Source organism: Eptatretus burgeri, chromosome 11 (assembly GCF_056783735.1).
Source record: "Eptatretus burgeri isolate ZD-2024b chromosome 11, Ebu_testis_v1, whole genome shotgun sequence".
Taxonomy (NCBI): domain Eukaryota; kingdom Metazoa; phylum Chordata; class Myxini; order Myxiniformes; family Myxinidae; genus Eptatretus; species Eptatretus burgeri.
The window spans coordinates 10,629,155-10,643,668 of record NC_140971.1 but is presented as its reverse complement, the minus strand read 5'-3'; the positions used below and the strand labels follow the sequence as shown (position 1 = coordinate 10,643,668).

At 45.2% G+C, this 14,514-nt stretch overlaps 1 protein-coding gene across 3 annotated transcripts in view; it reads right to left on the bottom strand.

Moving 5' to 3' along the window:
- The window catches only part of LOC147016492 (NEDD4-like E3 ubiquitin-protein ligase WWP1), an 88,168-nt gene that overhangs the window by 42,373 nt on the left and 31,281 nt on the right, over positions 1-14,514 (bottom strand). For all 3 annotated transcript variants that reach the window (XM_085845184.1, XM_085845185.1, XM_085845183.1), the window contains exons 3-10: positions 12,135-12,282; positions 11,764-11,888; positions 10,548-10,691; positions 9,027-9,171; positions 8,758-8,918; positions 4,967-5,195; positions 1,802-1,897; positions 83-257 (exon numbers count right to left, since the gene is read on the bottom strand). In XM_085845184.1, coding sequence (XP_085701310.1) covers positions 83-257; positions 1,802-1,897; positions 4,967-5,195; positions 8,758-8,918; positions 9,027-9,171; positions 10,548-10,691; positions 11,764-11,888; positions 12,135-12,282 — 1,223 coding nt within the window. The remainder of the gene's footprint in view (positions 1-82; positions 258-1,801; positions 1,898-4,966; positions 5,196-8,757; positions 8,919-9,026; positions 9,172-10,547; positions 10,692-11,763; positions 11,889-12,134; positions 12,283-14,514) is intronic.

The window sequence follows — 14,514 nt, the reverse complement described above, 5'->3', positions numbered from 1 at the left end:
TTTCATGAACCTCGTTTTTCTCCAAGAGGGAAAAGAAATGGTGACCGCAAAATTACAACTTTGATCCTGACGTTGAACGTGCCTGAATCAGAAAGCGCTGGTTGAATTGCTGCATGGCACCCTGCAATTGGCTCCGCTGTGACTGCCACTGCTCAAAGTTCCGGACAGATTCCGTCGTAGGTCGCTGCCAGGTTGTTGTACGCGTGTTGTGGTCGACATAATACATTCGACCACGAGGATCTACCCGGCGTTCCCACCTGTAAACACATCGGTGGAAAAAAAAATCAAGTAACTGTCAGCTGAGGCCAAAAAAATTAACAGGCGTTCTTTGGCTCGTAGAAGGCCAACACAGCAGCCACTACTCACTGCTGCCGCCCTGTGAATGATCTGTAGCTTCACATACGCAAGAGCTACCCATCTTCAAATTTTTAGGAGGCCAACGTGACTGGAGGAGCAATGTCCGTGTGCAAGTATTTCAGACGACATGGCCCTTGTGAGCACAGGAACAGATGCCCCACCTCCCTAGTGAGTTTGTCTCACCTATTTGAAGCTCATATCAAAAGTTAACTCCTTCACCGTTATGGAGAGCCAAATACAAGCGCCACACTGTGGCCATTGCCTCATCATTTCTGCCCAACAGACATATGCCATTACCCAGCAGTCTGAAGCTAACAAACTCATTGCAGATGGCAGCCGAGACGATTAAACATTAAAAAAAAAAAACAACCATGATTTGTCCAGCGTGTAGCGCAGCGTTTTATAAACGCAATTACAGATTGCAGCCACAATTTTACAGGCACAGAATCTTCACACAACAAACTTCAGCCTTATGAATCATAACTGAGCCAAACACTTTGGAATCAATATCAGACCTACAAATACGATTCCAAGAAATCGAAACGGGTCATGTCTGTAAAAGGAACACGAATTTTACGTTTCGGGGTAAATCAGAATGAACCATGAAAAGGAAGGCTTTCAAAAATCATTGGAATCTCCTACAATGAAGCGGAGTCTACGAGCCGATCCCTTTCACATCTCAGACAGGTTGATGGTGTCCGTGTCTTCTTCCACCTCATTTCTGGTCAAGCACCCTCTATGCTCACCATGCTCTGTTGTGGACCCCGTCCCCCAGGTTTCTGCAGGGTGCACGGTGCTTTTCTGTCACTTCCATTTATTCGTTCCTCTTTTTTCCCCCCACCTGTAGAACAAACTTCCTGAGTCCACTTCGTCTCATTCTTCCCTCCAGGGTTTCAAGACAGCGGTTCACAATCATCGTAAGAGGTTAACATAGCTATTAGCTATGTTCACGCTAAGTTAAGGACAGTGCCGAAGGAAGGCTTCCATGCCGAGGTTAAAAAGCGAGCGAACTGCTCAATGAAGTTCATTGAAGGATGGATGGAGATGATGTAAAATAAAGGGACACAAATAGAGTTTATTAATGGGACTGTGTATTATGTACGCGGCATAGACCAAATCACCCCCGACGTACCTCTGTGCACTAATGAGTGTGTGTTGAAACTGCAGTGTGTACACTGCATACCATAAATACAGGAAAATTTGCGGTTAGCGTTGCAAAGATAAAGTCGAGCAAGCAAAGCATGCGATCAAAACAGACGCACAAACTCGCGGCAAAACGGTTCCTCCTGAAAAATCGACCTCTGCCATCACAAAGCCAGGCTCAAAGAGGTTACCTGACTAAATGGAACCAAATGAATAACGTTTCAAGTTTGAGGATAATGAACATAAAATGCTCCGATTCAAATTCTATTGTTCATGACTTTTCCGTTATTGTATGACCAACCCAGGTGGCAAGGGCTGTGGTCTCTCCCAGGTCGTCGTCTTCGTGTTGTGGTCAACAAAATACAGGCGGCCATGTGCATCTTTTCTCTGCTCCCACCTGCGGAAAAAGCACCAGCATTCATTTGTATTGTGCATGGAGTAAGAAGCCATCCATTTTCTTCAACACGTATGCCAAAAAAGGGGGAGGGGATTAGGGGCAGGTAGTGTTGAATTGACAGAGGTAGGATAGGTAAGAAGATTAAGAGTGTCAGGTAGGTGGGAAGAAGGAAGAGTGAGAAGGAAGCAAGTTGAGATAGGTAAGTGTCTGAGTGTGTTGTAAATGAGGAGGAGTGGTTTTTTTTTTTAATCTGCAATTTTAGATAATTAATGTCTATACTAGCACGGACCCGTGGAAAATCCACATAAAGGTAAAATGTGACTTCAGGTCCTCAATCTTGAAGTTCTCAACTCTTCCTCCCAGCACCAAGTCCTCAACCCTCCCCCCCAACCCTCTATCCACTATCCTCCCCCCACCCCTTCATCAATCTTGAAGTTCTCAACTCTTCCTCCCAGTGCCAAGTCCTCAACCCTCCCCCCCAACCCTCTATCCACTATCCTCCCCCCACCCCCTTCAACACTCTTGAAGTTCTCAACTCTTCCTCCCAGTGCCAAGTCCTCAACCCTCCCCCCAACCCTCTATCCACTATCCTCCCCCACCCCCTTCATCAATCTTGAAGTTCTCAACTCTTCCTCCCAGTGCAAAGTCCTCAACCCTCCCCCAACCCTCTATCCACTATCCTCCCCCACCCCCTTCATCAATCTTGAAGTTCTCAACTCTTCCTCCCAGCCCCAAATCCTCAACACCCCCCCCCCCAAGCCTCTATCCTCTGTAATTCACATTTTCATTATTCTCACCCATCCCCAGCACGTTACATTTATGTTGAACTACATCATTCTACCAAATCTTCTGCCCAATCGATTAAAGTATCACCACCTTCCCGAATCTGATCACCCCCTCTCTCTCTGGTATCCACCTTAACTCCAAGTGTTTGACATCTGCAAATTTAGAAAGCCAACTCTTCACCACACTGCCCAAGTCGGTGATGTGGATTATGAATACTAATGGTCCCTGTTCTGATCCCGGAGGTACCCCACCACTTTCATCCTCCCAACCAGACATCCTCTCACTCAAAGCCACTCTTCACTTCCGATCACTAAGCCAGTTTCCATTCCAGTTAACTACCTGACCAGCTACTCCACAATCCCTCACCTTAGCTAACAACCCCCTACGTGGTGCCTTATCAAATGCCTTCTGAAAGTCAATACCGCATATACTATCTCCACTGCTCTTCCCTCATCCACCCAGTCAAACAGTGCTTCGTAGAACTTCAATGAGTTGGTTAAGCATGACCTCCCTTTAGTAAATCCATGACGACCGCCTTCAATTTGTTTGACGTTATTGAAATGGTTCCCCGTCCAATGTCCATTCTCCAATTAAAGTCTCCAACACCTTCCCCACTACTGAAGTCAAGCTAACAGATCTATAGTTCCCCGATTATTCCCCAGAACTTTTCTCAAATAGTGATGTTACATTTGCTACAAATTTTCATCAACAACATTTATGATTCCCCGAGAACCCTCCGCCCTCATCGTATCCCTCATCCTTCTGCCAGGCAGGTAGCAGCATCTTCCCTCTCCACAGACCTTGATAAAATAAGGAACCGGTCGAACACATGGAATCTTTCACCCTGACAAATCTCGCAATCTCACACTATCTCTCTGAATGGACCGTCTGGTGAACCTTTCCAAATCTCTCGAAGTTGGTCTCGAAAGCCAAACACGTTCTAGCCGTTCTCCATCCCATTATGTCTTTCCTTGGCAAATCCACACTTCACGTCAGGTCAGGTCAGGCCAGGTCAGGTATAGGAGGAATGCATATTTGGTGAACAGCTGACTGACCTGACCTGACCTGCTCCCACATCGCAAACATGGCGATGACCTCTCTTGTCTTCTGCCACCTCCTTTCTCGTCTTGCACCCTCTGCCCTTTCCATGCTCTGTCCCTCCAGGTTTCTTCAGGGAACAGTAACTTCAGGGTGCCAGTGACTAAAATCTGGTGAAACTTCCAAAATACAGGCTCGCTGTTCACCAGTTATTTGTTGTTCTTTTCGCTCATCAATGGAACAAATTTCCTCAGTCTGTTCATCACCTCTCCCGTGGTTCACTCCCCATCCATACCAACTATCTTTTCTGCCAAGCCTGGTATTGGCTTAATGGTTAAGGTGGCTGGTTTAAGATCTTAGGGTCTTAAGTTTGAGCCCCTGTCGTGCCTTTGAAATAACAACAGGTGTGTTGACTCAGCCCATCATCCTTCCGAGGTCGACAAAATGAGTACCACCTTTCTGGTAACAAGGGCACTGCATCAGCAGCACGGCCGTGCTTCCAGAAAATGATAGAACCAGCAGCCACAGGTTTCATACAAAACAACAATCTTTTCTACCCTCACGAACACCCCTTCTTTTCCAGATTTATTGTCGTTTTTTTTTGTCTGTCTGTCTGTCTCTCTCTCTTATTTTTCATAGTTGTTTCATCCATGGCTCTCCATTTTCCTTCTCTCGACCCACTTCTTGAGTTTGAGCCATTTAGCCCCGGTATCCCCCTTCGCCTCCCCTTGTTGTCAATGTTCCCCTCGCCCATTCTTCATTTGAGCGTCTCTCTACCATGCTGACGGTGTGCTTCCCCACTTTCCACCATGTTATTTCTGCTGTACTGTGTTCTAACTCTTCCATGCAAAGAAACTTGGGATAAAAGAACAAGAAAAAAAAACACATGTTCTTGAATTTCTGTAAAGGATACTTCACTATCTTTCTCTCCCTTTTCTGTTCTACCCACCAACTCCCAGTCCTGCCATGTTACTTGCCTTTTCCATCAGCATTTCCATTATTCCAAATAAATAAATAAATAAACAGCCCCTTATTTTCCAGTCACTGCTGCAAATTTACCAGCCCCTCGAATCGGGCACCTGCGATGCTGTGAAAATATTCGACCTTCCTCTCACGTGTGTCGTACAAACCCCTCTCTTACTACAACTGTTCAATCAAATGTCGCCGTATTTTATCTGAAATGTTAAAGTATTCTAATCGACAATGATGTGATGAGCGTGCAACATGTCCAGACGGCTTACATACCCTGGGGGTAATGGTTGCTCCGGCCTTTGCCCCTCCGTTTCCGCCACTTCCTCAATCCGGACACTCTCGCCAGGTGAAGGCAGTGCCGGGGGCATCAACGTGCCCTGTTCGCATGCCGAGCTGGGAATCGAGGATCGAGGTGAGACAGGTTGAGGCGGCTCTGAAGATTCCCCCAATGCTGCTGGCAAACTAGAAGTACTTGAAGTACTTTGTAAGGTTGCAGGTGAACCTAAAATTAACAACAACAACAACAACAAAATGATGACACTTTCTAGTGCATTCAACATTTATTGCTATGATTACAATGGAAAAACATGATGCTCAACCACTTAACTTACAAAAGCAAATCATACGACTGTTCTGACCTGAGCAAATCTATCACGCTTTAGTCTAAAGGGTTCCTGCTGTCGTGGAATAATAAATGTTAGCATTGGAACCTCTGCATCGAACTCGCATTGCCACGTATTATTTGTATGCATAGGGACAAGCTGGATACAAAAGGAAGCTCACAGGAGGGAAAAACTGGAAGTTTGGAAGGAGAAAGGCTTGGGGAGGGGTGTGGGGGTTCACGAGTGTAGAAAAGATCATGATTTTTGGATGGGGGGCAGGGGGGTGATCTGAGATGGCGGTGAACAGCTGACTTGAAGACCTGGAGGGGAGGATGAGATTGAAGAGGATGTGGAAGTTCGTTCCGCAGGCAGAGGAAAAAAAAAAACACAAATAAAGAGTAGCAAATGAGTGGAGGTGAGCCGTGATCCGAGATTGAGGTAGTTTCACCAGAAAGGGGTTGATGGTGGACCGTGTGAGCTGTGCAGAAACTTGAGAAACAGGGGAGACAAAGCACAGAAAAAGCAGAGGGTACAAGACCAGAGAGGAGGTGGTAGAAGACAGAGAGACCACCGACCTGTCTCGAATGGGAAAGTGATAGGCCCATGGACTCAGCTTCAGCACAGGAGATTCCAATGATCTTGAAAGATTTGGTTTCAATGGTGTCAAGCTGAGTAAGATGTGAAGCAGGGGAGCCAGCCCAGAGGAGGGAGCAGGACTCCATAAGGGTATAGATGAAGGCCTTATCGGTGGATAGGAGTTCAGGTGTGCTAAGGAAGGACATTGTATGACGGACGCTGCCCAGACGGTAACTGGCTTTGGAGGCCAACTTTGAAATGTGGCTTACCCAAGAAAGATCATGGCTGATGGTGAGACCCAGGAGATCGAGCGGCTGAACATCCTCAAGAGGATTGTTTAAAACGTAGATCGGAGGGTTTGCCAGATGGCCCTTTCAGAGAGATAGTTGTCGTTTCGTATGCGGCCTCTGGCTGCATCATTTCTGAAAGCACGGCTGTGCCGTTGATGCAGTGCCCTTGTTACCAGTAAGCTGGTACTCATTTTGCCAACCTCGGAAGGATGACCGGCTGAGTCAACCCACCTTGTGTTATTTCAATGGCATGATGGAGGCTCAAACTCAAGACCCGAATATCTTAAGCCAGCCACCTTAACCATCAAGTCAATACCAGGCTACCAGAGAGAGATAGTGAGAGTGTGGGATTTGCCAGGATTGAAACATATTCCAAGTGTTTCACCAGCTTGTCATTTTGGCAAGGGCTGAAAAGAGGGAAAAGGCTGTCTGTCTGAAGGATGCGGGATGTCACAGCAGAGGGTCGAGTCATCACCAAATAGATTTAAATAAAGGGGATTTTCCAGAGTCAGAGTCAGAGAGATCTTTGATGGGGATCAGGAATAGGACTGGGCCCAATACGCTGCCTTGGGGCACTTCAGCTTTGACAGGGAGATGAGATGAAAGGATTCCGTTGAGCGCCACATGTTAGCTACAACAGTGGAAGTCAGTAGGTCGTGCGTGGAGTTGATCTTGAGAGTTTGGAGAGCAAGGCAGGATGCCAGACTGTATCAAAGGCACGAGATAAGTCCAGAGAGACGACCCTGAACTCATGTCTGACATTGAGGGGATCCAACCATTATTGGGTGGATAGAAGCGGTCCAAGATGGAGCGACCTGGTCTAAATACAAATTGGTGATCTGAGATAAGGTTGTTGTTGAAAAGGAAGGATTTCATATCAACTGCGATGATAGATTCCATGGTCTTGCTGATGATTGGAAGTTGATAGATCTTTAGTTTAGGGGCCTTCTCCTTCTTGTTTCATCGCGGCAATACATGTTTTTAAAACGGGCATCTTTACGGCTAAACAGACACAAATGTTTGTTCGAAGTAAATTGATTATATTAGCTTTCCAACCAAGTGAATCGATTATGAGCTTTGCAACGGTACCATTCTTAAGATTCCAAGACAGCCTTATTTATCCAATATAAAAATGGTTACCAGTTTACCAAAGGTGCAAAGCCAGAGTGTAAATCTCACACTAGCTGCTTTGGTAATGTCATACTGGCTCTTGGCAGGTGGAGGTGCCATGCTTGCATGCAGGAGACTTCACTATAATCATTCAAGGGCATCGTTTCAAATTTTTGTAAATTTCAGAGCATGTTACACCTTCTACTTTCACATCATGTTAAGTTGACCTGGCCCTTGGATAACGGTCCAAGCCCTTAGGCAGTAGCTCCAATTGGTTGAAGATGAGTCGTTGAGCAGGCCACCACAGATGTTCAATGCTGTCGTCCTTGAACCAATTCCCAGATCACACAGGCAATACAGTAGGGCACATTGTCAAGTGACTACCTCCGTAAGAGCCCTCACTGCAGGAGTGCCTCAAAACAGGTAGTGCAGCATTGACCGAGTATCATAGTTAGACACCTTTACAAAGTACATACTACTCTTCTGTGTGAGAAAAATATGCCCAGGTCTCAAGTTCAGGTATGCGGTCGGAATACTTTCAAGAATGGGGTGCGAGAGTGGCTTGAGCATGCAGAACGAGATAGCCATCGACTAGGCGGGTACCGATCCCCGGTTTTTGTTGTGAAATTAGAATGTCAATAAGTCGTACCGCACAGGTACCATATAGCCTCCACTCGTGCAAATGTATCGATTCCCACCTCTTTCAAAAACAACTCAGACAACTAGCCACTAAAAGAAAGAAGGATAGGAAGAGACAGCTAGGTTCAGGCTTCAGAATTAATTGATGCTGAAACTCCTTCTCCCCGAAAAGTGACAGCAAGCTGTTTTCATCCAGCAATCTTTGACGAGTACAATGGATGTGTTGTATCAGTTGCATGTTGACACGAATTTAAATTGGAACCCGCTCGTTGGCCGACTTGAAATCAACACTGTGCAGTGATTGATGAAGACAAACGCTCTGACAGCTTTGACCTTGAAGATTATATGGCAGTCAACAACATCTACATACTATATCTGGACGTTGTAGTTTCCTGCACCAGCATGCACGAGAAGGGCATTAGCTTGAGAGAGTAGGACCGATTCACTACTTTGTGCCTGTATATCAGTTCCTCACTTTATGTGTGATACACTCGATGCATCCCACGCACGATGGCCTGACCCCACAAATGAGGTCAAACCTAAACAAACACCAATTTATCTTTACAAGAAACTTTATGTTGGACAACTACAGCAGATCAATGGACTACTATAGCGAGGTATGAAAAAAGATCTTTAAGATACATGTGGGAGCATAAGCAGATCTGAAAACCCCAACACTAAATGACTACGGGTAAATAACTCGCAACGGTGAATTCAAAGTAGCCAAGTGTCAACTACTAAGCTGCTTGTCATGCCAAGTAGCATTATATTGCTGATAGTGTGGATGTGGCTTGAGAGGCCAATTCATTTTACGTTGTAATAAGGAATGCATGAGATCAGAAGTTACCAGGAGGAATGCTGATCGAGGATCGAGTTGCAGGTGGTGGAGGACGTCGAGGCTTGGACTTACGAGGTGAGCCGGTGGTGCCATTATTTTTCACCTCCTGCAACAAATTGCTGCTAGTGTTATCCTGGAGGTCAGTTAATGTACAGGGAACCAGCTGAGACCTGCAAAGGGTGATACCGACAAATTATGTTTACTGTTAAAGGAATAGACCAACAAAAAAAAAGCAAAGGAAAAACACCTAAAAACATATGTGACAGAACATGGCTCACTTAGGGCGATTGCATGGTACAGGCGGTACCGGAGCTGGTTGTGGTGACACATTGGGGCTCGTCTCTGAGTGAAGGTTGCTTGAGACATCGTCAACATCTGAATCTGGCAAACTGCTTGCCAGACCATTCATCAGCATTGAACATCCTATGAATGAACAAGTGCAGAGGGGATTAGAACAAATCGAACATGGAGGAACAGAGAATGGAACATCATGATCAAGTTGATTTTAAGCAAAATGTGATGCATCACCGTGTGTGTGTGTGTGTGTGTGTGTGTGTGTGTGTGTGTGTGTGTGTGTGTGTGTGTGTGTGTGTGTGTGTGTGTGTGTGTGTGTTATATCCCCTAACTTGTTGGAGTAGCAAGGCACAGATCGCATCCAATAACAGGCGAAACTGCAGGAACTGTGAGCAACAATGACCATCTGCCACACGAGCACATTGCTCCTGCCTTGCTGCACATCAGCCAGCAGGTGAGATTGTAGATGGGCGTAATAATAAACCAAAACAAGCCCGTCCTACCCAATACAGGCAATATCCCAACCCCCCTCCACTCTCTCGCCGATCACCATCTCCCATCACACTCTCGTTCGCACCATGCTTCCTTTGCTCTCTCCCATGAAATTCACAAGCATTGACAAAAATCGCACACACCACCCTTCCTACTCTCCATTTCCATTTTGTTTCACGTGATCAGCGTGACCCAAAGTGTTACCGGCTATGTCCACAGAGGCAATCGCACGTCATTTTTTCATCAATAATGTTGAGAATTTGTCGAATGGTTTGGTAATTAAACCTTTTTTTTTTAATCGTAGTATGATCGACAATCATACTTGCGCGTCTATATTTTTGCGAGGTCTTCTGAAACCTCACCTCTCAAATATGTGGTGCCTTACTGTACATATATGTGGGTAATAAGGGGTCTGAACCCTACATTTTCCCATTGAAACGATAGTTCGCTAATGCCGAATTCACTCATGGAGGTCGTTTAGTGACGTCGGCAATTTGTGTGCCACCGTCATGTCGGAGTACGAAAAAAAAGAAGAAAGGAACGTCCATTCATGATCGGTTGAGTTATCGTGCTTTGTGTGCTTTCAAGGCCAAACAATCGGGGTCAAAGCTTGTCCCGAAGCTTGAATATGTTGATATGTTGGACACTTGGTATCGGGGGTGATATTACAAGAAAACGCAGGTTATAAGCAACGCAAATTATGACGTAGACATAGATATAGCTATAGACATTCCCCAAACAACAGCGATTCAATAGCAAAAAACATTGGCATGTGGGACAAAAGCTGTGCAATCATTTCATTCAAGCATAAAGTGTGCAATTGTAAGTATCTGTGACTACAAAATCTAATTGCCAACAAAATGATGAATCTACAAGACGTCTTCCTTTATATGTTCCAAGCAAAAACCCAAATGAACCAGGAAGCACCGATGTATCTGTAAAGTAGGACAGATATACATGTAGAAAAGCAAAGTTTGAGACAGCAAAGGAAAAAAAAAACAAAAAACAAAAACCTTCTGTAGAAGATGAACTGGTGTGCAGGTTGGAAAGGTCAACCACCATCGCATCCAAACAGATATTTAGCTCTCCGCTGGTTCCTGGTGAGCTACATCGCAAACCGTCTGTCCGCAGAAGTAGCTTCTTGGTGACGTTATTCACTGGGGCATAAGATATAGCGCTACTCTCATTTCATGTTGCATCAAGGGCTGAAAGTCATGGTACAAGGTCATATGTGTCCAGTAAAAGCCTGGTACAACGGACGTGCGGTCAACTAACTTGATTAAAAAAAAAATAAAACCGCGTAAAGTGGCCAATCACAGCATGAAAACCAATTAACACCTTGATAGAATGAAAAGCTCAATTTTTTTTATTATTTCATAAAACTACCAAATTCAGTGTAACTAATTTCCCATTTCAAAAAAGTGCCATCTCTGTTTCCAAAAAAAAAAAACCTATACAGTATTCCGTTTCATGTCATTGATGGAAAAATAGATACGTTTAAATCTGTGGACTTGCATTCTTCTTCGTTCGTATGCAGCACAAGGATGCGGCGTGGCATCATTGGCTGAGGGTGCGGCTGTGCCGCTGATGGAGTGCCACCTGCTGGTTAGTACAGGAATTTAGAATTCGTTCATGGTGCCGGCGATAGGTCGCCTACTCTTCGCGAAGGACACCGTGGGATATTTAAGGCCCACCAATGAACGGTGGCAGACGGAATTCCTGTTTAACATCAATCAGAGGGACAGCACACACATTGGTGAATCTCCCTGAACTGCGAAACACTGCAATTGCGGTTTACAGTTGGGTCGGGATTTAAGCCCAGGATAGACAGCTTACAGCTGAGTGTGTGTACCTCTAGGCTATCCTGTCGGCGCATGTGGACTTGCATTGAAGAGCATACAATTTTACAGTCAAAACTGATGTCTTCTGCAGTTCTACACCTCCTATCCTGTCTATACTTCATATCAGCCACAACCTCTCCTTGGCTGACTGCAGAGCAAAGCTGGCATCCAGAGCCTTCAGCAAGAAAGGGCTTCCTCCGTAGTTCAGTGGGCCACTAGAAGTACGAATCTCTCACTTCTGGACAACTTGGATACACTGCATCCCATCGGAATTTTACCACAGAGGAAAACTATGTACCACAATGAACTTGGCACAAACTGAAAAACAGAATACGGAATTCACGAACACACGACGATAGGTGTAACAAACTTGGAATACAGAGCTTACATTTCCCACCGTTCTCCTTCAGCTCTTGGCTAATATCCAGCAAGGCACGACCCAACATTACATTTGCCTTGAAGGGACGGTAAGCCCAGACGCGGAATTCCAGATGACTTTGTGGAGAAGCCATGCTGTAGTTTGGGATATGGGTTGGTGATGGGTTTAAGATGAAGAAGGACGCAAAAAAAAAGATTAGAAGGAAAGTTCCAAACAAGTCATCAGCTCAAAAATTGAGACGTTCTATTTCGGAAAGCAGTGTGGCTATCGACAAGGGGAATCAAAATAATTCACCGCTCAAGTCTATTCTTGCGCAACCCTTCGAAAGCATTTGAATTTTCTTGTCCTTGCAAAAATGAGACGTCTGCGATTTGACTTACACATTGAAGTGCTCAGACCACTGAGGTTGTAAAGAGAAACTCCGTTTTTCTGTCTTCTGGGATGACTCGTTCTGCCCATCCACCACCAGTTCCACAAATGGATTTCCTCGTCCCGCCTTCTTCATTTCCCCAAGCCGTGCTGAAACCACTGAAACAAATGCAATGAAAACAAGACTGAGCATTTGAGGAAGCAGAGCTCGCCGGGCTATATCGACGACAATACATCCGAGATTGAATGATCGAATCGATGGCAGGTCCGCACGTGCACCCGCACACTCGTGCGCACAGACCGGTTGCAACAGCCTCTCCCATTACATCCCTTCGGGAATGGGCCTGGCGAACAACATTTTAAAACATCCATGACGGAATTCTTGAATACATTACTTTTTTTTTTAACTTCAATAACCCATGTTGTGAAAATATTGCAATTTCTCATCGAGAAACATCTGAGCTGTGGAAAATGCCCCCTCACTCACCCCGACCGGAGAACACATTTACTTACGAGAGCATGGATGCAACACGTGATCAGCAACAACGTGGGGAAGTCAAATTTGATTCAAGGATCCGTTCGATAGGTCGTGAGGGAGTTCATTAAAAAATACACCGACCTGGAGCAATTGATCATCCACTAACTTTTAAAACTTACAAAACGCAGAAATCGATCTTTTTTGACTTAAATCCTTCATTTTGAAACAAACCTCAACAGACGGTGGTGTCCTGCACTCGGGGGGGGGGGGGCATTAAATTGCTGGCCACGAACCGTTACGATGGACAATGAAACAAGATTCCATCAGAATGAACTTGGCCCATATTTTTGTGCAAGATTTAAACGAAGTCGACTTACATGCTCTCAGGAAACAATTGCCAACTATCATGAACTTGTTTCCCCACCATTTTGTGCATTTTCATATCTCAAACATGAGGCCAAATTAATCAGAATTCGCACTTCAAGAACGAAGCAGTCTTGGCCGTGAAGGCGAGTATTCACCTGCATCGGAAAACAGGTAGAGCGATTGATGGAATGAACGGAACCTTGATGGAAGTATGCTGAATGTTGTGGGAAGCAAGGAGAAGCTGACGTTTTGGGTGTTAACCCTTTGTTGGAGCAAAATAAGGAAATGGGAGAGGGACAGGGTTGATTTCGGGTGCAAGCGAGTCAAATTGAGAGTCAGGGGTCAAGTCGGATGTCGGAGTGAGAACGACTCATTTTGATAGGGAGGGTCAGGGCTCTGGAGGAATTTTTTTTTTGTATCCAATGTTGAAGCTTGTCGAGGAGCTAGACCAAGACGTAACAAAACAAAACGAACAGCAGAAAGAGAGAGGGGGGGGGGGAAGCACTCCAACAGAAGGGTGAACAAGGTGAATACAGAAGCAAACTCTCAGGAAGGAAAAACTGGAAAATTGGAAAGAGGTGGGCTTGGGGAGGGTTAACAGTGGTAAAAAGGATCGTGGTTTTGGATGGAAAAAAAGATCTGAGATGGTGGTGAACAGCTGTGTTGAAGACCTGGAGGGAATAATGAGATTGAAGAAAATGTGGAAGTTGGTTCCACAGGTGAGAAAAAAAAAAGAGGAATGAATGAGTAGAGATGAGAAGTAATCCTGGATTTTGGTAGTTTCACGAGAAGAGGGTTGCTGGTGTACTGCATGCATCCTGCAGAAAAAAAAATTGGGGGGGGGATAGAAGAAAAAAAAGCAGAGGGTGCAAGTGTCGCACTCCAGCTTTGACGTGGGGCACTCCAGCTTTGACAAGGAGAAGAGAGGAGAGGTTCTCTTCGCTATGAGACGAGAGGGAGTCAGGAAGCCACGTGTGGAGTTGGCCTTCGATGCCATGGGCAGACAGTTTGGAGAGCAAGGTGGGATGCCTGACTGTCTATATTGAATGCTCAAGATATGTCCAGAGAGATGGCCATGATTTCATGTCTGACACTGAGGGTTTCCATCCACGGTTGGGACAGCAGAAGCAGCATGTCCAAGGTGGACTGACCTGGTCTGAATCCGAATTGATGATCTGAAAGCGATGGATTTGTTGGAGAAAAGGAAGGATTACATATCGACCATGATGATTAATTTCATGACCTTGCTGATGATTAGAAGCAAGCTGATAGGTCTGTAGTTAAGGCGATCAGTTTTTGCACCTTGTTAACTCTGCCACCAAAGGTGGGCGGAGGTTATGTTTTCATCCCTGTCTGTCTGTCTGTGAACAGGATAACAAAAGGTTGTGGATGGATTCAGACAAAATTTGGTGGACACGTTGGTTGTGTGACGAGGACGAATTGATTAGATATTGGTGAATATCTGGTTCTGGCTACTAGAATTTTAAAGTGATTTTTAAATCTAGGTGGATGAGTTAGTTCGGTGATAAGAACAACCCGATTAGATT